Genomic DNA, 24,572 nt, shown 5'->3' on the forward strand with positions numbered 1-24,572 from the left:
ATTCCCCCACAGACTAATTTCATCGCTGAAATATACTGCAAGTTTATTCCTACTCTCACTGTTATTTGCTCCTTGAAAAACATATCAGACCCTTTCCTGACAAACCAAATACCCTGAGTTTTGCAAGGCCTACCTGGATCGTTCATATCTTCTGTGAAGCATTATCGGGCTATCTGGTACTCAGACAGCTTAAAATGACCTATCCATTTTCTACATTTTTGTAGTACCACAGAATTCATACCTAACTTCTAATTTAACACCTAGTAATACATCAACTCCAGAACAGAGGAGCTAGTTCATCCATAAGCACATATCCTCCTTCTTGCCACACGTTTAGACTGCATTGCCCAACCTCTTTGCATCTGGGTGAACCTTATGACTAGTTCTGGCCAATGCCATGTGGGCAAATACGACGTTCAACTACTCTGATGCCTGGCCTATGAAACTTTTAAAATCTTTCATGCACTTTTCTCCTTTGTACTTTTCTTCTGGCTGTACACAGAGGATTCAATAAGGACTATAAGCTTCTAGGTGATCACAAAGGTCCTAAGTACCTCCATGAATGAAGGGATGGAATGAAGCTCCTCTCTCTGCCCCAATATACAACTTTATATGGTACCCTTGTTTTTCTCGGGTCGTTTTTTACTTCCCTCATTGACCATAAATGACTGAGAATATATCTCAATGCTTTTTGGAATTCTGTATATAAGCAAATACAATTATTTAATAACATTCATTCAACATAAGCTTTTTTTTTTTTTTTTTTTGCGGTATGCGGGGCTCTCACTGCTGTGGCCTCTCGCGTTGTGGAGCACAGGCTCTGGACGCGCAGGCTCAGTGGCCATGGCTCACGGGCCCAGCCGCTCCGCGGCATGTGGGATCTTTCCGGACCGGGGCACGAACCCGTGTCCCCTGCATCGGCAGGCGGACTCTCAACCACTGTGCCACCAGGGAAGCCCAACATGAGCATATTTTAATAGAAAATGCATATTGTCTTTAGATTTATACTCTCATCGTTCAATAATATGCATTCCATATTCATAAAATATTCTAAATATTTAATTATTTTTAAAAATTGCATACTATTCAATGATCATGCTAATCATATATCTGTATAATTTTAAAAAGTAAAACAAAAAATTAACGCTTTAGTATTCACTATGAAAGAGAATAATGGCCAGATTTTCTTCTGATTGGTGTTCTCTGTAGGTGCTATAATAAGTAATATAAAGCTAGAAATTGAAAAAAGAAAATCTGTAAGAGTCCATGAACACATTCTCAAGTCACTGAAATAACACACAGTTGGTGTATGAATGAGTTCATGAATCATTTATCAGCGGTGACAGAAATAGAAATTATTTCCCTCAGAAATCTATCTTTGTTACAGTACCCTGTAAATATGTTCAATATTTGAATCTCTACTTTTAGGGGGAACTAACATTAATTGAAGGCTTATTCTGTGCCAGGTGCTTTACATAAATCATTGTACTTACCCCTCACAACAACTCCCTGAGGTAGTTATTTTTATCCCCATTGCAGAGATGAAATACCTTAATGAAGAAAGAACGCAGCTCACAAATGGCAGAGCCCTGACTGGAACCCACACCTGCCTTATTCTTTCATACTTTTTCTCTCTAACACAGAATTCTCTCTAGCATCTCTCATCTAGGTACTTTTTCATGACACTTTGTGTCTAAAGTACTTTACTTCTCTATTCTAAATATCAACATAAAAGTTCAACCAGTTATAATTATTTAGTGAGTGTCAACACTATGCTAGACAGAATAAAGTTTTAAAACTCATGTAAGAGTTTGCCGTTTATGAAAGGTCACATTGAAAGATGTCCACTTCCATTATAGATGATCCTTTCTATACCATTTTTCTCCTCTCCTCCCTGTAAATCCTGTTTTTTAATCTCCTGTCACCATTTTATACTGCTCATTTTCTTCATTGTTGAAGTCACTTAATAACCTTGCAATTAACTCTTCCAAGTTTCCCAACTATTTTAGCTCTGGCCTAATGGTCACTCTTTCCAACATGACTCTTTTTTTCTTTTTTCCTTTTTTTTTTTTTTTTTAGGCAAATCAGCTGACAGCTTTACTGCATTGGGGAAGTGGATAGATCGCTCAGGAGCTCTTCGTGGGGCGAGTCCGCTTTCTCTTCGCCATCACAGGCTTCTGGCTGCGCAGGCCTGCCGCATGGCGGCCACGTGCAAACCCGGGCGGTACTTGTTCTTTCGGATCACGTGCCGGATGCTGCCGAGGGCGGCCCGGGCATTCTTGTTGATGGTGGTCCGCATGTTGGAAGTGGCTGCCTTTCGCTGACTGGATCTCCGCTTTATGACCACCACGACCCCTTTGCCGTCTGCCGCCAGCTCCACGCCCACAGTCCGGCGGTGAATGAACCTGTTGTACCGGAAGGAGCTGCAGGCCTTCAGGTTATTGGGCTCGGTGCTATACGTCTGCTTGTTCCTCTTGATCAAGAAGCTGGAGCAGTTCAGCATGATCATCCACTGCAGATGCGCTGACATGGCAGCAGCTCCTCTCGTGGCGGCGGCCGGATACGCTCCAACATGACTCTTGATTTAATTGACAACTTCAATATATACATATATGATCCTTCCTGACATGTGGCCTCGTGATTGCTTAATCTTCTTCCCTCTAAATATCTTGTCTTCCCTATTATCTCAGCCAATTAACTGCCTGGCCATTTCTAGACCTATCCATTGTTAGTAATGCCCATACTTTCACAATTCTGTTTCATGCAGCCTCAGTTCTCCGACCATCATCTCCTCTCTTTCCAGCTCATTTGCTGCAGTATCTCAACCTTAACAGTCATATGCCCACTGGGACCTTCAATCTATTGAAGGACACACATCTCAGTCCATCAACTCCCTTCACTAGGCAAAATTACAATTCGGCTTGGATTTAAATCTCTTCAACACCTACACTTGTACAGTTAAATATGCATGTAGAAACACACAGCAACTCTGAATGATCTCACTTCAAAAATTCAATTTGAAAAAGTGTTGGAGGACTCTGAAGGTTGCCCACAATCATACTATATTTCCCTAGTACATGTACTTTCCACTCTCCTTGAGGATGATTTCATACCTTCTCCTTTCTTCTTAAATTTCTAACACCTCCATACTAATACTCCCAGTTGATGGCTTTGCTTTGTCTCCACTGAGAAAACTGAAGCAACTAGAAGGAATCTCCAGAAACTCTCACAGCGACATGTATTCACCCACAATTGAACCCGTATACTTTGCTTTCTCTCAAGTTTCTGGATAATGATTATTTACTCTCTAAAACCTTCCCTTGTGCACTAAATACAATTTCCATCACCTATCCAAGAACTGCACAATGGAATTGATTCCCTTTTCTCTGTATTATTAATTTTTTATTATGTAGTAGAGAAAATCACCACCAGCAAAAATGTTATTTTTCTCCCATTTTAAAAGAATCATCTTTTAAACCCCGTTTCACCTACCAGCTACAACTGATTATCTTCTCCCTTCTGCAGCAAAATATCTTCAGATATTTGACTATACCCAGTAATATCAATTCCATTTCTCCTAATGCTCCTTAATCCTCTCCAGTCAGATTTGCCCCCTGATCATTACACCAAAACTATTCATGTCAAGATCACCAATTACCTCCAAATTGCTAAATCCAATGGTCACTTTTCAGTTCTTATCAACATCAAGTATATTGTCCTTGACATATTTTCTTCATTTGCTTCCATGATACCACACTCTTGATTCTCTTCTAACAATATTATTTTTACATCTCAATCTTCTTTGTTGGTTTCTCCTCCTCTTCCAGACCTCTTAATGTTGGAGTTCCCTAGATCTCAGTCCTTTATTCTCTCCCTCTCCTCTGTCTGCATCCACTACACCATGGCCTCAATCAGCATATACATTTTAATAACAGCAGCCATGTCACCCGAATTTAAACTTCTTTCCCAGACATGTTTTCTGAACTTCAAACTCCTATACACAACTGCCTACCTGCCAGATGCATTGAGTTGCCAAATAGATATCTCCCACTGACTTGCCCAAAACTGAACTTCTCATTCCCGTCCTCCTGCAAACCTATTCCACTCAGTCTGTTTTGTTTTTTCATTTAAATGGATGACCCATCCTTTCAGTTGCTTTCAGACAAAAATCTCGGCTTCATTCCAGATTTTTCCCTTCTCACATCCATATCCAATTTTTGGGAAATCCTGTTGTAATATCTTAAAATATATCCAGTACCTAATCATTTCTCACAATTCTCATTGCTACCACCTTGATACCAAGCCACGATTATTATTATTCCAGTGATTACTGAAATCATCTCTTAACTGGTTTTCCTGCTTCCATCTATGTGCAAATGATTTCAACACAACAGCCAGTGATCCTTGTCAAATATAAATCATATCAAATCTCTCCTCTGCTCCAAACCCTCTACCAGTTCCTCTTCTTAGAGTGAAACTCAAGTCATTACAAGCACCAACAAGGCACTGCAAGATCAGGCTCCACTTCCTTTCTGATCTAATTGTTCCCTCACTCATTCACCTCCAGCCACCTGAACTCCTTACTGAACACACCAGACATACTTATGCTCTAAAGGCTTTCACTAGCATAACTCTTTCTTGGGATGTTGTCCTCCAGATATGTGCTTGCCTATGGCCCTGAACCACATCAAGTCTTTGTTCAGATAACATCTTCTCAATGACATCAATTTTCACCATTTAAGTGAAAAATGCAACCCGACCCCCTTCTCCTTAGCGCTGCTTTGTTTTCTATAGCATTTATTACTTTCTCTTATCTAAATATTTTGTGTGTGTCTGTATGTATGTGTGTTCCCCTAATGTAACCCTAGTGCCTAGAATAGTAGACACATGGTATGTGCTCAATTAATATATAAAACAATAAATGGATCAAATAATGAAGTATAAGCTTACCAAACCTACACACACACAGAGCTCTAAAGAGAACTGGAAATTTATCCTTTATAATTGAAATACGATGATAATATACATCTAAATGATAATTAATAATTCTATATACAAAATAATAGAGTCTCAAAATTGTGAAGAACCTTAAAGCTCATACAATCCAGTCACGTATGCGATGTTTATGTTTCTTCTACATGTTTTCCCATAATAATTCTCTAGTCTATTCCTGAATACTGCAGTGATGGAGGACCTTTTGCATAATTTGCAATGAGACAACTGAAATTCAAGGTTAGTTAATGTTGCTTCATATTTTACAGCAATTAAAGACAGTAGGAATGATAAAATCTGAAACCAGGTCTCTTGCCTGCTAGTACCCTTCATTACACTCAACTCTGTATAGAAAACCTTTAGTGCATTTAAATATATGTTTGCTGAATAAACCAAATGACTTCTTTAAAACTGGCAGTTACAAAATTTTTATATAATTGCAGTCAATTTAAAAACATTATCAAGAGTCTACATATGTAGATAACCCTCAAAAAAAAAACTTGAAAAACACTCACTCATTTTAAAATTGAAATTCTTTTGTAAGTTTTCTCATTATCAGGCAATGAGGTTGATAAAGTAGCATCAAGTGATATTAAGCCTAGGGAAAGAGAATTCACAAAATATCTGAGGTAGAGAATTCCACTGGTAACTTCAAAACACCACTATACTACGCTCTAAGAAATCTGCCTTCACGTTAGAAAGAAGACAAAAATGAAAGCAAGAACAGAAATAATGTAGATAAAACAAAGCCCTTTAAAGCTTCCCTCCCAAAATAACTCAAGCAAAGATTGACTCTATCACTTAGAAAAGTCACTGTACGTTCTACTACTAGGTGAGTAGAAAGAGGTACTAAAAAGAAACAAAACCCACAGAGTATGTCTGAACTGTGAGTTTTTCATATTTTAATTATGTTTTGGAACTCTGCTCACCATAGCATGCTGTGATACAAAGGAAGAAAAACTAATAAATTATAAGAGTCAATGAAATGGTCATAATTAGGGTGTCTAAAGACAACACAGCCATCACGAATAACAAAGTGCTCAGTGGTGTCATTAAACTGTTTAAATTTCTAAAGATCTTCCTGTCAGAGTTCTTCTGTAAAGATGTTATACTTAACGGATAAAAGGACAATTTTTATTACTGTGAGACTCTGAAGTGTAAAACAGCTTGACATTTTTGATGCACCAAGTCACAGCATATCATGCTCAAATAGACTTTATTCTGTGCAGCTCAATTACATACACTACCAAATGTAAAATAGATAGGTAGTGGGAAGCAGCCGCATAGCACAGGGAGATCAGCTCGGTGCTTTGTGACCTCCTAGAGGGGTGGGATAGGGAGGGTGGGAGGGAGACACAAGAGGGAGGAGATATGGGGATATATGTATATGTATAGCTGATTCACTTTGTTATACAGCAGAAACTAACACACCATTGTAAAGCAATTATATTTCAATAAAGATGTTAAAAAAAAAAACTTTTAAAACTTCAAAAGAACACAGTGTCTTAGAATCATTTCTCAGAAGGAGCAAATTCTTGTTACCATGTTAGAAAACGGAAAAACTTTTGTTTTTAAAACAAAAACCACACCACATTAAAATATTTGTAAACTGATTCTCTCAAGTATTTTTCCTCCAAAGACTCTCTATATCTACTTGTGTTCTTGTTTTGTCATTATATACATATTATATATATATATATAATATATATATGCATTTGCTTATATATACATTATACAAATGTATATATTAGTTTCTTGGGTCTAGAAAGTTAAAGTTACGGGAATAGGACTTTAGAATTGTAAGGAAATTTACCGGGAATCTACTCCAACCTCCAGATTTTACCAACAGAGGAACAGAAGTGAACAAAATTTAAAAACAAACACATCAACAGAATCCAGGTTAAATAGAATCTCTGATGGACCCTTATATTTTATGTCATATACATATTAGGTTTGAAGATCTTTGCTTGAATAGATTAAAAAATGACTTCAACTGCAAATATTACTACCTGCATGGAAAGTCATTCACAATATCCTTCATGTTTTAAATTACTTACCTGCAAAGGTTGAATAAATGTAAGAACCACAGTTGATTTGCCAGGTAAAGAGAAATAATATTATATGATTGCTCTTATTTCAAAGCTAAAAAAGATACTATTTTAAAGATATGGGTCACACCCTGAAGTATGGTAAGTATGTACATTCGTGAGGACATCTATTATTTTTCTTTCTTTTCCTTATTATATAGTTCTACAAAGAAAACAAAAACTACAACAAAAAAGCAGACCAAACCAGTGCTGACAAAATTACTTGCGGTGCATAGTCAGTTGTGACTGTTCATGTGGGAACAGAGTTTGGGATTGTAAACAAATCCTTGCTGGAGAAAAGATAATTTCTTAGACCAGTGTTTGTTTTGCTTTTTCTATTTTAGTGTTTATGAGAATTGCCTAGTAATCCTTTTCAAAATACAGATCTAGGCTCTCCTGTCAATGCAACCCCAACCTCTACCTACTTGGAGATTTTAATAAGCATCCTACTTGATACTAAGGCACTGGGTGTATCTGTAAGGTTAAGGGAAACATTTTTCTCATCCTGTCTGCCCTCGACCTTTAGTATACTGATTGTTTCACAAAAGTACTTAATTCGAGAACTGGAATAACTCTAACTGCCTCGACATATAGAGAATTATTTTGGCTTGAGCACAACTCAGAATCTGAAAGATTTGTGTAATTATTTAGCCATTTTTAAGAGGAATATTATTGCCACTAAGTATATCCCTATGCTACTAAACTGCAGGAAATAGATATAAACATTTTTACCATTCGTGGAACCTGATTTCAAAGGTCTTCCTAGGGAAGAAGTTACATAGGCAAGCACATGACAGAATTTGTCAAGGGATCTGGAAATAACTCAAGCTAACATATTAACCACACAAAAAAAATGTAGGTGAAACTTTCATCTTGGATGACAATATGGCCAATTTAGGGGCAGTTTCAAGGTTAGGAGACTGAAATGAAAAAGAAGGGTGACTATTAACAGAATCAAAGACTCTCAGATTTGGAGATAGCTAAAGACATTATCCAATATAGTTACCCACCCTATCCTAATTATATAATATTCTTGACAAGGCCTTGATAGTTTCTGATTAAATACTTCCTGTGACAAAGGAATGAGACAGGAAATTTTTTTAAAATGTAACTATGTTTATCCCATTTTAAACAACAGGGTTAGCAAAAAATAATTAGAATATATGGCTTTGAGTTTTTACCCTAGGATAAGTTTTTACTTCTTAGCAATATTGATTGTGATATTGCTTCTTTGTGCTTCCCTAAGTTTGATTAAGTATTTGAGCCACATAGGAAAAACCCATGATTAAAATGAATGTAGCAATTAAACTGTGCTTCTAATGCAGTAACTTTGGGGAAGTTTTACTATAAATGGCAATCCCCATACTACTGCTGCCAGGCAAGGCAAGGAAGAAGTAAATTAAAGAAAAATAAAAGACATGGACACACCTTGACTTGCTAGCAGGGTCATTTATGTCTCCTATCTGTACTACTTCTTGAAACCCAATCCTACTCTCCCTACCCTCACCTCATCAGTGGGAGGAGGGGTGTGACTTGATGGGGACTTAGCACAGTCAGGCTGTAGTCTTCAAGGAGTCATCTCCAGATGACTTGTCACATCCATCTTGGAGAATAGGTTCTTAAACTGTGACAGTATCCTACTGTGTGGAAAAGAATTGGGGGAAAAAAAGGAGAAGCTAGTTTTTCTTTATTTACTGCATCACAGATTAAAATCTTATGCCTAAAAAACTTACATACTAGGAAGACTCCTGATACTTTAGCATGGTGGGTCCTGGGAGTGACACAAATAAACAGTTTCTACTGCTGACCCCAGGACCTGTTAGAATTTAAAGATGAAGTGACACGCATATTCCCTTCTCCGTATCAGAGGGCAAGTTTTCGAAGTGGAATCTCTGCATACCTTTTACCCATGAGCCAAGTTGCCTAGACTCTTAGGACAAACACTAAAATATGGAAAGTAAGGTTTTGCTGAATGTCATTGATTGGTTTGTTTGTAGGCTCTCAGACGGTTAACTTTTACTCCAGACCTGGATTGAAATGTATGTTCTTCAAGTCAGAAATAATTATCATCTCTCTAGCAAGGACACATAAGTTACTGCAGAAACATAGTGAACCTAGTCCAAACAAATGAGAGTGATCAAAAGAAGAAAGCAACTAATTCTATAGATATGTGATGAAAATGATTAGAAAATCGAACATTTTTCCAAAGAGACAAGATGAAATGAGTGACCCTGGAATCACCACTGACTGCCATTAGTTCTAGCCTTTGTAAATAGGTAGAATACTTATCATCAGTCTTCAGAATGTCATCCATTCAACTATTTTGAAATTTCTATTTTGTTGCTTAAATATTCTATTCTGTAGGCTAATCTGCCATTGCCATTTTACCAATTTTGATGCTCCCATGACAGGGATTTAAGACTTTATCTTCTTCTAAACCTAGAGTTTCCTCTGCTCCTCTTAAAGAACTGTCCACTGCAACAGAAAACCAATATAAAAGTAGCTTAGAATGTCAAACAGATATATTATCTCAAGAACCTAGTATCTCTCCACCCTTACACTGACAAAATTCTGATTATGACTAATTTATATGAAATAAAAATTACATTTACATGACATTTAAAAGTAAAAAATTTTAAACTTACTAACAAGTTGTAAAGATCTAAGGCACCGAGAGATGTTTTGAAAAGTATTTTGGAAGATGGTCCTCAAAGACTGCCTACAAATACATGAAATGGAGTAGAATTTTGGCAACAATAATTTATTTGTATTAATGCTAATAGCTATTCTACTGAATCCAGTACCAAAGTGTTATTATGGATGGAACTGGCTAGTTAAAATATCTGTATTGATCAAAATGAAAGAATAATTATAATATAATCAGTTAAATTTCAGGGAGTCAAAATTAATGCAACAAGTGGATTGCATTCTAGAAAAAAATGTATATTTAAATTCTTTGCACAACTTTCAATTTTTCTTACCCTGCCAACTGTGCCATTGTGGCAAAGGTCCTGAAGTGCTTCATTAGAAACTGAGTTTGCTTGTTTCAGTACAGTTTAGGTTACTTTTCAACAAATGGGGTTGAATTGCTAAGAATCTGTCCATCTTTTTCTTCTGGTGATTGACAGCAACCATCTGCAGGGTGGCTGATCTGAGTAGAAAAAGAAACTCAGCCTTCGTAAAACCCACTCAACTAGTAAAAATACACTGGAACATAATTATATCAACTAATCTGTAGTTATAATAATCTCTGATTACTATAAGCTCTTTATAATTTGAAAACAAACAATATTTCCATTAATTCTGGCAATAACCCTATGAAGAATTCAAGAAATGAATTATTAACCCTCTTTTACAGATAATCTTGCTGAACCTCAATTTTCTTAACACATCAGAATAACAAGATAAGTAAGTGACTGAAACAGAATCAGACTCAGGTATTTGTTCTCCAGCCCCATGCTCTTCCAATTGTCAGACAATTCTGTAAGGAATACCTGTTAGGAAGATAAAGTCTAGAAGATACCTAAAACACCAAAGACTGTCCACAGCAAATCTGGATGCATTTATTGATTTACATAATTTATAATAGCATGTGAAGTGAAACGATTTTGAATCTGCTAAATAAGTTGTCTTTATTGTGTTGGCCAAATTTCTGATTGCTTAATTTCAAAAGACTTGTCTAGTTCCCTTTTCACTTATTATAAAATGATTTTATGTGAACCTTTATATAAAATTGTCAAATTTAGGCTCCATAAGCTAAAGTAGGTCAGTGATTAATATCAATATATTCTGTAAAACGAAAGAGGGAGAAAGGGGGAAGAGGAAAGACACATTTTAAACAACCAAGTAACACTGAGCTTTTATAATTTGTTTCTCTTTTGTAAAACTCTCCATGTGGTCATCTAGAGCAGGTTTCTGTCCCAAGTTTTCTGAAACACTCCTTTAAAAGAAGCTCCAAACTGGGATGCCGGGGTATTAAAATTTCAGTGAAGCAGTTAAGAAGAAGTATCGGATATAAAGGCATCAATAGCCATTCATTTGTACTGGAAACACTACTTGATTAAATGAAAATCTAACTGCATTGGGTTTCTTACATTTCGTAAAGAACCTTCCAAAAAATGTCACCCACATCTACCTACTTTTCCTTACTCGACATAATTACTCCCCTCAAACTTGTTTCGTAAATGTATCACTAATTTTTAAGCATGAATAAAATATATGTGGAGCCCCATCCACCAGAGGGAAGACAGCAGAAGCAAGAAGAACTACAATGCTGCACCCTGTGGAATGAAAACCACATTCACAGAAAGACAGACAAAATGAAAAGGCAGAGGACTATGTACCAGATGAAGGAACAAGATAAAGACCCAGAAAAAAAGCTAAATGAAGTGGAGATAGTCAACCTTCCAGAAAAAGAATTCAGAATAATGATAGTGAAGATGATCCTGGACCTCAGAAAAAAAATGGAGGCAAAGGTAGAGAAGATGCAAGAAATGTTTAACAAAGACCTAGAAGAATTAAAGGACAAACAAATAGAGATGAACAATACAATAACTGAAATGAAAAATACACTAGAAGGAATCAATAGCAGAATAACTGAGGCAGAAGAACTGATAAGTGACCCGGAAAACAGAAAGGTGGAATTCACTGCTGCAGAACAGAATAAGGAAAAAGAATGAGAAGAAATGAAGACAGCCTAAGAGACCTCTGAGACGACATTAAACGCACCAACATTCGCATTACAGGGGTCCCAGAAGGAGAAGAGAAAGAGAAAGGACCCAAGAAAATACTCAAAGAGATTATAGTCAAAAACTTCCCTAACATGGGAAAAGAAATAGGTACCCAAGTTCAGGAAGTGCAGAGTCCCAGGCAGGATAAACCCAAGGAAAAACATGCCAAGACCCAGAGTAATAAAATTGACAAAAATTAACGACAAAGAAAAATTATTAAAAGCAACAAGGGAAAAACAACAAATAACATACAAGAGAACCCCCATAAGATTAACAGCTGATTTCTCAGCAGAAACTCTACAAGCCAGAAGGAAGTGGCACAATATATTTAAAGGGATGAAAATGAAGAACCTAAAACCAAGATTACTCTGCCCAGCAAGGATCTCATTCAGATTTGATGGAGAAATCAAAAGCTTTACAGACAAGCTAAAGCTAAGAGAATTCAGCACCACCAAGACAGCTCTAAAACAAATGCTGAAGGAAGTTCTCTAAGTGGGAAACACAAGAGAAGAAAAGGACCTACAGAAACAAACCCAAAACAATTAGAAAGTGGTCATAGGAACATACATATTGACAGTTACCTTAAATGTGAACAGATTAAATGCTCCAACCAAAAGACACAAGCTCACTGAATGGATACAAAAACAAGACCCATATATATGCTGTCTACAAGACACCCACTTCAGACCTAGGGACACATACAGACTTAAAGTGAGGGGCAGGAAAAAGATATTCCATACAAATGGAAATCAAAAGAAAGCTGGAGTAGCAGTACTCATATCAGATAAAATAGACTTTAAAATAAAGAATATTACAAGAGACAAGGAAGGACACTACATAATGATCAAGGGATCAATCCAAGAAGAAGACATAACAATTATAAATGTATATGCACCCAACTTAGGAGCACCTCAATACATAAGGCAAATGCTAACAACTATAAAAGAGAAAATCGACAGTAATACAATAATCGTGGGGGACTTTAACACCTCACTTACACCTATGGACAGATCATCCAGACAGAAAATAAATAAGGAAATACAAGCTTTAAATGACATAATAGACCAGATAGATTTAATTGATATTTATAGGACATTCCATCCAAAAACAGCACACTACACTTTCTTCTCAAGTGCACACAGAGCTTTCTCCAGGACAGATCACATCCTGGATCACAAATCAAGCTTTGGTAAATTTAAGAAAATTGAAATCATACCAAGCATCTTTTCCAACCACAACACTATGAGGTTAGAAATCAATTACAGGTAAGAAATATGTAAAAAACACAAACACACGGAGGCTAAACAATACATTACTAAATAACCAAGAGCTCACTGAAGAAATCAAAGAGGAAAGCAAAGAATACCTAGAGAAAAATGACAATGAAAACATGATGATCCAAAACCTATGGGATGCAGCAAAAGCAGTTCTAACAGGGAAGTTTATAGCAATACAATCCTACCTCAAGAAACATGAAACATCTCAAATAAACAATCTAACCTTACACCTAAAGGAACTAGAGAAAGAAGAACAAATAGTAAAAGGAAAGAAACCATAAACATCAGAGAAGAAATCAATGAAATACAAACCAAGAAAACAGTAGCAAAGATCAATTAAACTAAAAGCTGGTTCTTTGAGAAGATAAACAAAAATGATAAAGCTTTAGCCAGACTCAGCAAGAAAAAGAGGAAGAGGGCTCAAATCAATAAAATTAGAAATGAAAAAGGAGAAGTTACAATGGACACTGCAGAAATACAAAGCATCATAAGAGACTACTACAAACAACTCTATGCCGATAAAATGGACAACCTGAAAGAAATGGACACATTCTTAGAAAGGTATAACTTCCAAGACTGAACCAGGAAGAAATAGAAAATATGAACAGATGAATCACAAGTAATGAAATTGAAACTGTGATTAAAAATATTCCAACAAACAAAAGTCCAGGACTAGATGGCTTCACAGGTGAATTCTATCAAACACTTAGCAAAGAGCTAACACCCATTCTTCTCAAACTCTTCCAAGAAACTTCATAGGAAGAAACACTCCCAAACTCATTCTACAAGGCCACCATCATCCTGATACCAAAACCAGACAAAGATACCACAAAAAGCGAAAATTACAGACCAATATCACTAATGAACATAGATGCAAAACTCCTCAACAAAATACTAGCAAACTGAATCCAACAACATATTAAAAGGATCATACACCATGATCAAGTGGGATTTATCCCAGGGATGCAAGGATTCTTCAATATACACAAATCAATCAATCTGATACACCATATTAACAAATTGAGGAATAAAAACCATATGATCATCTCAACAGATGCAGAAAAGGCTTTTGACAAAATTCAACATCTATTTATGATAAAAACTTTCCAGAAAGTGGACATAGAGGGAACCTACCTCAAAATAATAAAGGCCATATACAAAGATCGGGAACAAGACAAGGATGTCCACTCTCACCAGTATTATTCAACATAGTTTTGGAACTCCTAGCCATGGCAATCAGAGAAGAAAAAGAAATAAAAGGAATACAAACCTCAAAAGAAGGAGTAAAACTGTCACTGTTTGCAGATGACATGATACTATACATAGAGAATACTAAAGATGCCACCAGAAAAGTATTAGAGCTTATCAATGAATTTGGTAAAGTTGCAGGATACAAACCTAATGCACAGAAATCTCTTGCATTCCTATACATTAACAATGAAAGATCAAAAAGAGAAAATAAGAAAAAAATCCCATTCACAACTGCAACAAAAAGAATAAAATACCTAGGAATAAACCTACCTAAGGAGGTAAAAGACCTGTACTCAGAAAATTCTAAGACACTGATGAAAGAAATCAAAGATGACACAAACAGATGGAGAGATATTCTATGTTCTTGGATTGGAAGAATCAATATTGTGAAAATGACTCTACTACCCAAAGCAATCTACAGATTCAGTGCAATCCCTAACAAATTATCAATGGCATTTTTTACAGAACTAGAACAAAAAATCTTAAAATTTGTATGGAAACACAAAAGACCCCAAATAGCCAAAGCAATCTTGAGAAAGAAAAACAGAGCTGGAGAAATCAGACTCCCTGACTTCAGACTATACTACAAAGCTACAGTAATCAAGACAATATGGTACTGGCACAAAAAAAGAAATATAGATCAATGGAACAGGATAGAAAGCCCAGAGATAAACCCATGCACCTATGGTCAACTAATCTATGACAAAGGAGGCAAGGATATAAAATGAAGAAAAGATATTCTCTTCAATAAGTGGTGCTGGGAAAACTGGACAACTACATGTAAAAAAATGAAATTAGAACACTCCCTAACACCATACACAAAAATAAACTAAAAATGGAGTAAAGACTAAATGTAAGACCAGACACTATAAAACTCTTAGAGGAAAACATAGAAAGAACACTCTTTGATATAAATCACAGCAAGCTCTTTTTTGACCCACCTCATAGAGTAATGGAAATAAAAACAAAAATAAACAAATGGGACCTAATGAGGCTTAAAAGCTTTTGCACAGCAAAGGAAACTATAAACAAGACCAAAAGAGAACCCTCAGAATGGGAGAAAATATTTGCAATCAAATCAATGGATAAAGGATTAATCTCCAAAATATATAAACAGCCCATGCAGCTCAATATTGAAAAAACAAACAACCCAATCAAAAAATGGGCAGAAGATCTAAATAGACATTGCTCCAAAGAAGACATACAGATGGCCAAGAGGCACATGAAAAGTTGCTCAACTTCACTAATTATTAGAGAAATGTAAATCAAAACTACAATGGGGTATCACCTTGCACCAGTTAGAATGGGCATCATCAGAAAATCTGCAAACAACAAGTGCTGGAGAGGGTGTGGAGAAAAGGGAACCCTCTTGCAGCATTGGTGGGAATGTAAATTGATACAGCCACTATGGAGAACAGTATGGAGGTTCTTTAAAAAATGAAAAATAGAATTACCATATGACCCAGCAATCCCACTCCTGGGCATATACCCAGAGGAAACCATAATTCAAAAAGACACATGCACCCCAATGTTCACAGCAGCACTATTTACAATAGCCAGGTCATGGAAGCAACCTAAATGCCCACTGACAGATGAATGGATAAAGAAGATGTGGTACATATATACAATGGAATATTATTCAGCCATAAAAAGGAACAAAATCGGGTCATTTGTAGAGACACGGATGGACCTAGAGACTGTTATACAGATTGAAGTAAGTCAGAAAGAGAAAAACAAATATCGCATATTAACACATATATTGGAATCCAGAAGAGTGGTAAAGATAAACCTGTTTGCAAGGCAGAAATACAGACATAGACGTTGAGAACAAACGTATGGACACCAAGGTGGGAAAGCGGGGGGTGGGGGATGAATTGGGAGATTGGGATTGACATGTATACATTAATATGTATAAAACAGATAACTAATAAGAACCTGCTGTATAAAAAAATAAAATAAAATTCAAAAAAATGTATATGTGGCAAATTGCCTTATGTCTCACATTAGGCAGCGCTGAAAAGTCAGTTTTGATATGCTGCAATAGGAATTGATAATTAGCTTAAAGTTATGAACACTTAAAATGATTCAACAAGTGGATATTTGCCTTTCTCTGATATTTTTAAGGGTAATTATTTCATTATTGTTTTTATTGGGTGGAAGGTAAAGAGCTGCTTCTGATACTAACTCGCTTACTACTTTACATTTCACTAATACCACTGCAGTAGGTATTGGCTATAGTGGGGTAAAGACACTGAAAGTAGAGCTGGAGAATGGGACACAAATGAAATTTTAAAAGGAGAAACAAAAAGCAAAAGAGAGACCTTTGGCTAGAGAGAATGGGATAAAATCAAGGTAATCTAAAGTCTTAGAATATGGTACTTAAACGTGCAGCCAAAGCATCAGGGTGATTTTTGAGTTCTTTGGATTCTTTCACTTACCTCAGAAGAACCACAAGACAATTTATTATGGTGGCATTTTTCTTTTAATATGACATATTCTTACATGTTTTTCCAGAAAATAAATTATAAGCGTAGTCACTAATTTATAACCATTGTTAATTTATTCAATTACTTGTGGTATTATAAAAGCTAAAGCAAAGCAAAAACACTTTTCTGGTACTTCTGTTAATAGGGTTAATACCAGCAAAATCTACCTTTCAAATCCCTCCTCGACTATACATGTATTTTTCTCCTTCTGTCTCTATTTCTTTCTTTTTTCATAATGAAAAACCACTCCTGAGAGCCCAGGCCAAGGACAAAACAATTTTGAAAACTATCAAGATCAAAATATTCAACTATTAAAAACAATATTTTTTTAAAAAAGGATAAGGTAAAAAAAGGAAAAGCAAAGGTTCTTTACCTTGATCCTTTTTCATTACAAATTTGAATCACAGTGACTAAATTATAATTAAAGCATATTAATTTACTTGAATATTACTATTTAATACTAAAATGAGTACATTCAATAAGACATATGTTTAAAATTTAAATCTGGAAAAATGTTATTTCCTTAAATGTTTCATGCTATATGGCTGTTAACTCTAGTAGTGTGAAAAGCTAAAACACAGGAAAACAATATTGTTTTGAAATCTTAAAAAACTGATTAAGAAAGAAATTGATTACGAAGTCACACTATGCAGTTTTCATTAAAAGGTTATTTCCCACTTAATATTCTTGTTTTTTTAATCCTCAAATCAGTTTGGAACCTGTTTCATTCCTCATTTCAATTTCACTTAGGTTCGTATGTGAATTTTACATAGTTAACAACGTTGATGCTTAATAATCTATTTTTTAAATCCTTTCTGAGGTATTGAAAGCATCATGCTTTATTTAGAAACAGTAGCATAAAAATAATGAAATAGCCAAATATTTACCTATATTAATTTCTCTGCACATGCATGATTGTTCTATCAGTTTTCACATTCTGAAGTGGAACTCATCCATCACTTTTGATATCAGTGTATGACCAGTTTCTTGTGCCTTTTTCTTATTTCAGCAGCTTTTGTGTTTGAGTTTGATGAAAAAGTCTATATTGAGAATAGTAATGTTAGCAAATGCCAACTGATTTTTTTTAATATGCCAGGCACTCTTTTGCATATTTAAAATAGATGGACTCATTTTGTCCTTTCAACATCCATCTAGAAGAGGTATTTTGTGATTCTCATTTTAAAGAAGAAGAAACTAACACATAAAAAGTTTAAGCAACTTGCCCAAGGTTTACCTATCTAGTGAATGGGAGCTAGGGTTTCAACCCAGGCTATATAGTTCTAGAGACTGTATCAATATACTCCCTCTATAGATCTAGTTTTATTTAGAGTAAAACAAAAGAAACTAACAAATGGAAAACACTTCTCAGTTGTGAATATTAACAGAGAATTTTATTTAATCATTTGGGATGTAAAATAAAATGTAATATACGTGAATTTTAAAGTCATGAATAACCTGGACATATTTGTAGCACAATCAACAAGCATTTTCTACATTTTCTGAAATTCTGAAATTTACTGGACTCTTAAATTAAAACAAAAACAGGGCTTCCCTGGTGGCGCAGTGGTTGAGAGTCCGCCTGCCAATGCAGGGGACACGGGTTCATGCCCCGATCCAGGAAGATCCCACATGCCGCGGAGCGGCTGGGCCCGTGAGCCATGGCCGCTGAGCCTGCGTGTCCGGAGCCTGCGCTCCGCAACGGGAGAGACCACAACAGTGAGAGGCCCGCGAACCACCAAAAAAACCCAAAACTCTTAATTGTGTGGATAATAGCAGAGAGAACTTCCTTCACTCCCTATACAGAATCAGTTATTTGGCACCCAGAGTGGCCAGTTTAAGAATAAACTGAAAATTTTTTATCATATTGCAAATTCTGAAGCTCAGAATAGTTCATTGTCAAAAAGGACTTGAGCAAGCAGGAGGTCAGTTCAGAAAAGATAACATGACAATTAAAAGATATATGTCCTCATTTTACTGAACAAAAATCCACCATTTTCTGCTGGGAAAAGCAAGAATTCTTTCCTTTAAAATTCATTAAATTTTGAAATTTTCATGAAAACAGCATCAGAATGAACTCTTGGGAGATGTAACTTAATTTTGAAATAGCAAGGAAAATTCATATTAAGGTTCTGAATCAGAAAGTATGCGTGAGTATAAATACATACTAAGCTAGTTATATTTTCATTATCTTGTAGTTTCATCTTACCACATGATATTATCTTATTTCCATGACAATAGATTGCAGTAGCTGCCCATTAGCTAGATTAAGGGGATCCATAACTGAATTAAGACAGGGCAAATAAGTAACCAATTGAACAATTTATAGTGAGATATTTTTATGGTATTTCTCAGATGACTTCAGTGAGATAAAAACATGATTGTTAAAAGTACTGAAAGCTGAGTTTCACAAACATTAAATGCATACTTATTGAAATATCATCTGTTAACTCACATAATTTATATGTAAAGAATATATAACTAAAACAAATTCGAATGTATATGTAGACTCAATACTTGAGGAAAATTAAGACTGTAGTATGGCTATGCATCTTATATATAAGCTCAGAAAATTATTTTCCTATTTTGAAGTTCAGAACCAAAACCTGAAAATGATAGATAAGCAACCTATAGATTAAAATTTTACTACATTTCTTAATAATATTTTCCTGCCTTTCTTTAGTGTTGAGATACATTTTATGTACTAACTTAATCACTCACTGATTCATTCGTTCATTCATTCATTATTTAAGATAAAATGTCTCCTCTTGATGTTATAATTGAACAGATCCATCTATTCACAGCACAGTCCTTAAGTATGCTTACTTAGGAAACAGATAATCCTAGATTCCCAGCCTTGCTATTTACTAGTTATGGCTGTTGGCAAATTACTTTCTCTAAGCACCAGCTTCCTCATGTATAAAGTGAGAATAATAATAGCATCTACTCAATAGGGTGGTTCTAAAATTTAAAGGAGATAATGTACAGAGCCTAGCACAAAGTTAATATTCAAAAAATATTATCAAATATTGAGTAAAAAATTAATAATGACTTTGACTACTGAAGCACTTAGGAAATCTTTCTGTAACACCTCATAAGAGCTGTGTAGAGTTCTATGGAAATAAACAATGAAACCTCTATCAATAAAGACTGAGCTATTGCAAGATGCTACCAGAAGGTCCAGTTGGGAATGCCATGACAGTACAGCATGAAATACAAACAAAATACAAGAACTGTAGCAGGCAGAAAAAATACAGGAAGTAATTGAGCAAAATTAAGATATGTGTCTTAGTGGGTGGTTATGTGTTATAGATCTTAGTAGGTGCTCAATGAGATCTGGGACAACACTGAACCTGAAGACTTAGGAACCTAATTGCTGTGGCATGCTCTGAAACTCACCCAAGGAAGAAAGGACTCAGTGGGAATTCGATCATGTTATATAATAGATATTTTCACAAATGTTATATAACTTAATTTAAAAATAAATGCCAAAAATTCTTGATGACCTGGGACAGTTTGCTTTTTAAAAGGTTATGTTGCCAGTTACAAGATAATTAAAAATCCTACATTATAATAATAACAAGTATAAATAATTAGGAAATAGGAACACATGTTGCTATTAGGAAATAGCAACATACTCCTAGCTCTTATTTTTTTTACATGAAATCTATAAACTTTATTCAGAATAATAAAGACTTGAATAAGTGAAGCGTTATACCACATTCGTGGATACGAAGATTCAATTTAAAAAAAACGTAAAAAGTTTTGTTTAAAACTTTCTAAAAGAGGACGTCTTCTACACCAAGAGTGACCATCTCTGTAATGTACTTTCCAAAAACCTGAGTTTATATATTTTCCATTCCTTTATGATGAAACAGAGTTGAATAAGTGCAAGGAGGACAAAGAATGTCTGTCACCTGCCATATCAGTAAACAAAGCATGTTGTGACCATCAAGCAGTCTGTCACTGCAGCCACACCCACCTGTATAACCTGAGGGGATTCAGGATGGAGAAAAATGGGATACAGGCCCTAGGTAGTTAAGATGCATATCAAAGGAATGATTTCAATAAGCCCAGACCTTTGCCACCTTCCCATACACAGAAAAGTGCTAAATACATTAACTAGAGAGATCTGATTTTTCTTTAATTACCAGTTATCTTTTGATGTTGATTATCTGGGGTTGTTTGTTGTGAAACTCCTATATATCCTGGCTCCTCCCTTACCTCTTCAGAATAGTCCCTCAGAGCTATCTGAGAGACTGTCTCCTTGGCTTAAGTTCTCAGCAAGTCCACCAAATGAAACAGAATTCTTAGCCTTTAGGTTGTGCTTTTTTTTTTTCAGTCAATTTCAAGGAAGGCTATAAAGGTGTCGAACAGTGTATTATGTGCCTCATATTAAAATTAATTATTTCCTGGGCTTCCCTGGTGGCGCGGTGGTTGGGAGTCCGCCTGCCGATGCAGGGGACGTGGGTTTGTGCCCCGGTCCAGGAAGATCCCACATGCCGCGGGGTGGCTGGGCCCGTGAGCCATGGCCGCTGAGCCTGCGCATCCGGAGCCTGTGCTCCGCAACAGGAGAGGCCACAAGAGTGAGAGGCCCGCGTACCACCAAAAAAAAAAATTAATTAATTAATTATTTCCTGTAATCTAATTAATTCATAAATTTATTTAGGTTCTGTAATTTGGGATCGATTCTAGCAAACAAAGTTTTGTCTATAGTCTTGAAATAGTAAATCCTCCTATTTACACTTTTGGGAGAGTAATCCTTGATACAGGAAGAGAGGGAGATGGAATTCTAAACGTTAACTAGTCTATATAAGAAATATTTTAGATAAATGTAGAGATAAAAACATTTACAAACACATTCTGAATTTAGTGATCATTAACCTTTCCTCCTAGGGTGTGTGAAAACTCATGTTGGGACATCTATATCTTAAAGCTTTGACATAGTTCCTGCATAATACCACCTGCACTCTCTAAAGACCTTTTATGCTAATAGGTCACCATGGGTAACAATATTCAAATTCATGCCCTTAGTTCTAGAATGCAAACTGCCAGAAAAGTCATAGATTTTATTCTCTTTTTCTTTTCTCCTTTTCAGTCTAAACTCAAGTTACTTAGCAAGCCTTGTAGATTGCATATTTTATGACAACATAGAAGATAAATTTATTATCAACAAACTAACATTTTCAAATCTGAAAAAAATGTCATTTTTTTCATAGTGTTTAACACAATTGTCACTAAATATTTATTGATGTAAGTATTTGATTTTTTCATCCTATCTCACTTCCTCAGCTACACATTAAGGCAGCTGGCTAGGCCTATTTTGGTCACCAGCATACACCTATCATTCATTAACAGGCATTCATTCATTCCTCTATGTTTATTGAATGTCTATTACTGTCTAGGCACAGTTAGGGGTGCAGGGTATAATGCAGTAATCAAGGCAGACCATATCACTGCTTTCCTGTGGTTTATATTCTTGTGGGCAAGATAGAAGATAAACAAATAGACTCTGAATACATATTTGTAGAACATGTGAAAGAACAAAATGAATAAATATTTATTTTGATTTATTACTTTATATTCCTATTCTGAGGGAATCTGATTGTAATTATCTGTAAAATATTCTAGAAGAGTTCTTCTAATTCTCCATTTCTTTTTTTTTTTTTTTTTCCCAGTACGTGGGCCTCTCACTGTCGTGGCTCTCCCGTTGCGGAGCACAGACTCCGGACGCGCAGGCTCAGCGGCCATGGCTCACGGGCCCAGCCGCTCTGCGGCATGTGGTATCTTCCCGGACCGGGGCACGAACCCGTGTCCCCTGCATCAGCAGGCGGACTCTCAACCACTGTGCCACCAGGGAAGCTCCCAATTCTCCATTTTAAAGACAAAATGAAATAAATTTTTCCTACAATAGTAGGTTACCAATTATTCTTGATTTTTCTTCCGTATCTATAAATATGCATGGATGTTTATGCACATTTATGCATATTGCTGTGACTGAACAAGTCACTTAAAGAAATAGATTAATGAGAATATTCAATGTAATCACTTTCCTTTTGAACCTTTTGCTTTAAGTCAGAAGTTTCCACTCTTTTTTTTTTGACCAGATGTCCATGATCAAAGTATAAAACAAGTGTCATTTTTCTATTCCACTCTGTCATAAAGTAATGAAACATTTATTAATGAACTGTACTAAAATGGCTACATTCAATTTATCAGAGTGCTCCTCTCAGGTAGCTCAAAAGAAAAGTAGGCAGCATCTGTGCGTGGATGTATTCTGTATCAGTCTTTCCCAATCAAGGAAGTACATATTTAACATATGAATAAAGAGTCATATATTTACTCAATATAAATATTTAAATGTATATACAAATAATATTTTAATAATTTATTAAGGGGCTTCCCTGGTGGCGCAGTGGTTGAGAGTCCGCCTGCCGATGCAGGGGACGCGGGTTCGTGCCCCAGTCCTGGAAGATCCCACATGCCACGGAGCGGCTGGACCCCGTGAGCCATGGCCGCTGAGCCTGCGCATCCGGAGCCTGTGCTCCGCAACGGGAGAGGCCACAACAGTGAGAGGCCCGCCTACCGCAAAAAAAAAAAAAATCTATTAAGAAAATAGAATGTGCCCAGAGAGGCTTTCATTTATAAGTTTTTATGTGGGCCCAACCCCATGTCATTTATCAAACTCATCAAACTCGCGTCTTTAAAGAAATCAATTTATGCAATTAAGAAAAACTTTGAAAACCAGGGTTTGTAATTTCACTGGTTATTGAACTGTTATTCTCCTGCTTTCCCTTTGATGTCAGTTGTCTTTTCCTGCTGTGGGTACTGGGCTCCTTTATGACCAAAGGTCGACCCCACAAGGCATTACAGGTCAATGTCACCTCGTTGATATGAATCACCAGTCATCTCACACCCAGCTGACACTGTTATTCTCAAATGGCTGATTCTATTTTTAAATACTAACAGTTTTTCTTCCAGGTAGTTATTTGAATCCAGTAATTAAAGCCATTGTGTTGATCAATGACTTTGTTTCAGAACTGTGTTTTGTTTTTGTTTTTTTTTTAATAAATCAGAGAATTGGGACTTCTCTGGCTGTCCAGTGGTTAAGATTCCACACTTCCACTGCAGGAGGTGAGGGTTCAATCCCTGGTTGGGGAACTAGGATCCCATATGCCACATGGTGCAGCCAAAAATAATCAGAAAATTACATTTATACTAAAAAACTATTTTTAGTAATATCTAGGATTTAGTTTAAAACTTTCAGCTTAATGGCACAAGATAAAAAGCCAAGTATTCATTGATCCAACACCTAAAAGTCATTTATTGGAACAAATTATCTGTTATCAAAAGACAGCCATTACCTATCTTGCCAACAATACTACTTACTGAGTTTTACTCAAATCATAGATAATATTAACAGCTAACTAGCTAACAAAGAGAAGAGTGCCATCTTTCATTCTTGCAGTGATGTAACACCCAGGGAACAGTATACAGACATTTTCTAAATGGTAGATGATGTCAGTGGCAAAATTAAAAATAAATATTTTCTTCCTTAAATGGATAAATTGTTTGAAGTACGCATAACATCTTATTTAAGCTATGCAAGACTAGAACAACAATCTCAAGACACATGTTACATTATAATAATTAGAAATAATTTTGTTTGCTTTATGACCCGTTTCCTTTAAAATACCCTAAACTTTAATACATGACATAACATGCCCTTGCTGCGTGGCAGAAAGAGCCAAG

At 35.9% G+C, this 24,572-nt stretch overlaps 2 protein-coding genes across 2 annotated transcripts in view; both read right to left on the reverse strand.

Annotated features, from left to right (window-relative positions):
* KCND2 (potassium voltage-gated channel subfamily D member 2) overlaps positions 1-24,572 on the reverse strand; it is a 459,099-nt gene that overhangs the window by 387,097 nt on the left and 47,430 nt on the right.
* LOC116759344 (60S ribosomal protein L28-like) lies at positions 2,168-2,553 on the reverse strand. Its single transcript, XM_032642999.1, has one exon. It carries the CDS (start codon positions 2,528-2,530, stop codon positions 2,168-2,170), a length of 363 nt encoding a protein of 120 aa, XP_032498890.1. The 5' UTR covers positions 2,531-2,553.

The sequence above is a fragment of the Phocoena sinus genome, chromosome 9 (assembly GCF_008692025.1).
Source record: "Phocoena sinus isolate mPhoSin1 chromosome 9, mPhoSin1.pri, whole genome shotgun sequence".
In the NCBI taxonomy this organism is placed as follows: Eukaryota; Metazoa; Chordata; class Mammalia; order Artiodactyla; family Phocoenidae; genus Phocoena; species Phocoena sinus.

Bases quoted from the DNA above. Each gene is read 5' to 3' on its own strand.
- LOC116759344 (XM_032642999.1), bottom strand. From the start codon at position 2,530: ATGTCAGCGCATCTGCAGTGGATGATCATGCTGAACTGCTCCAGCTTC.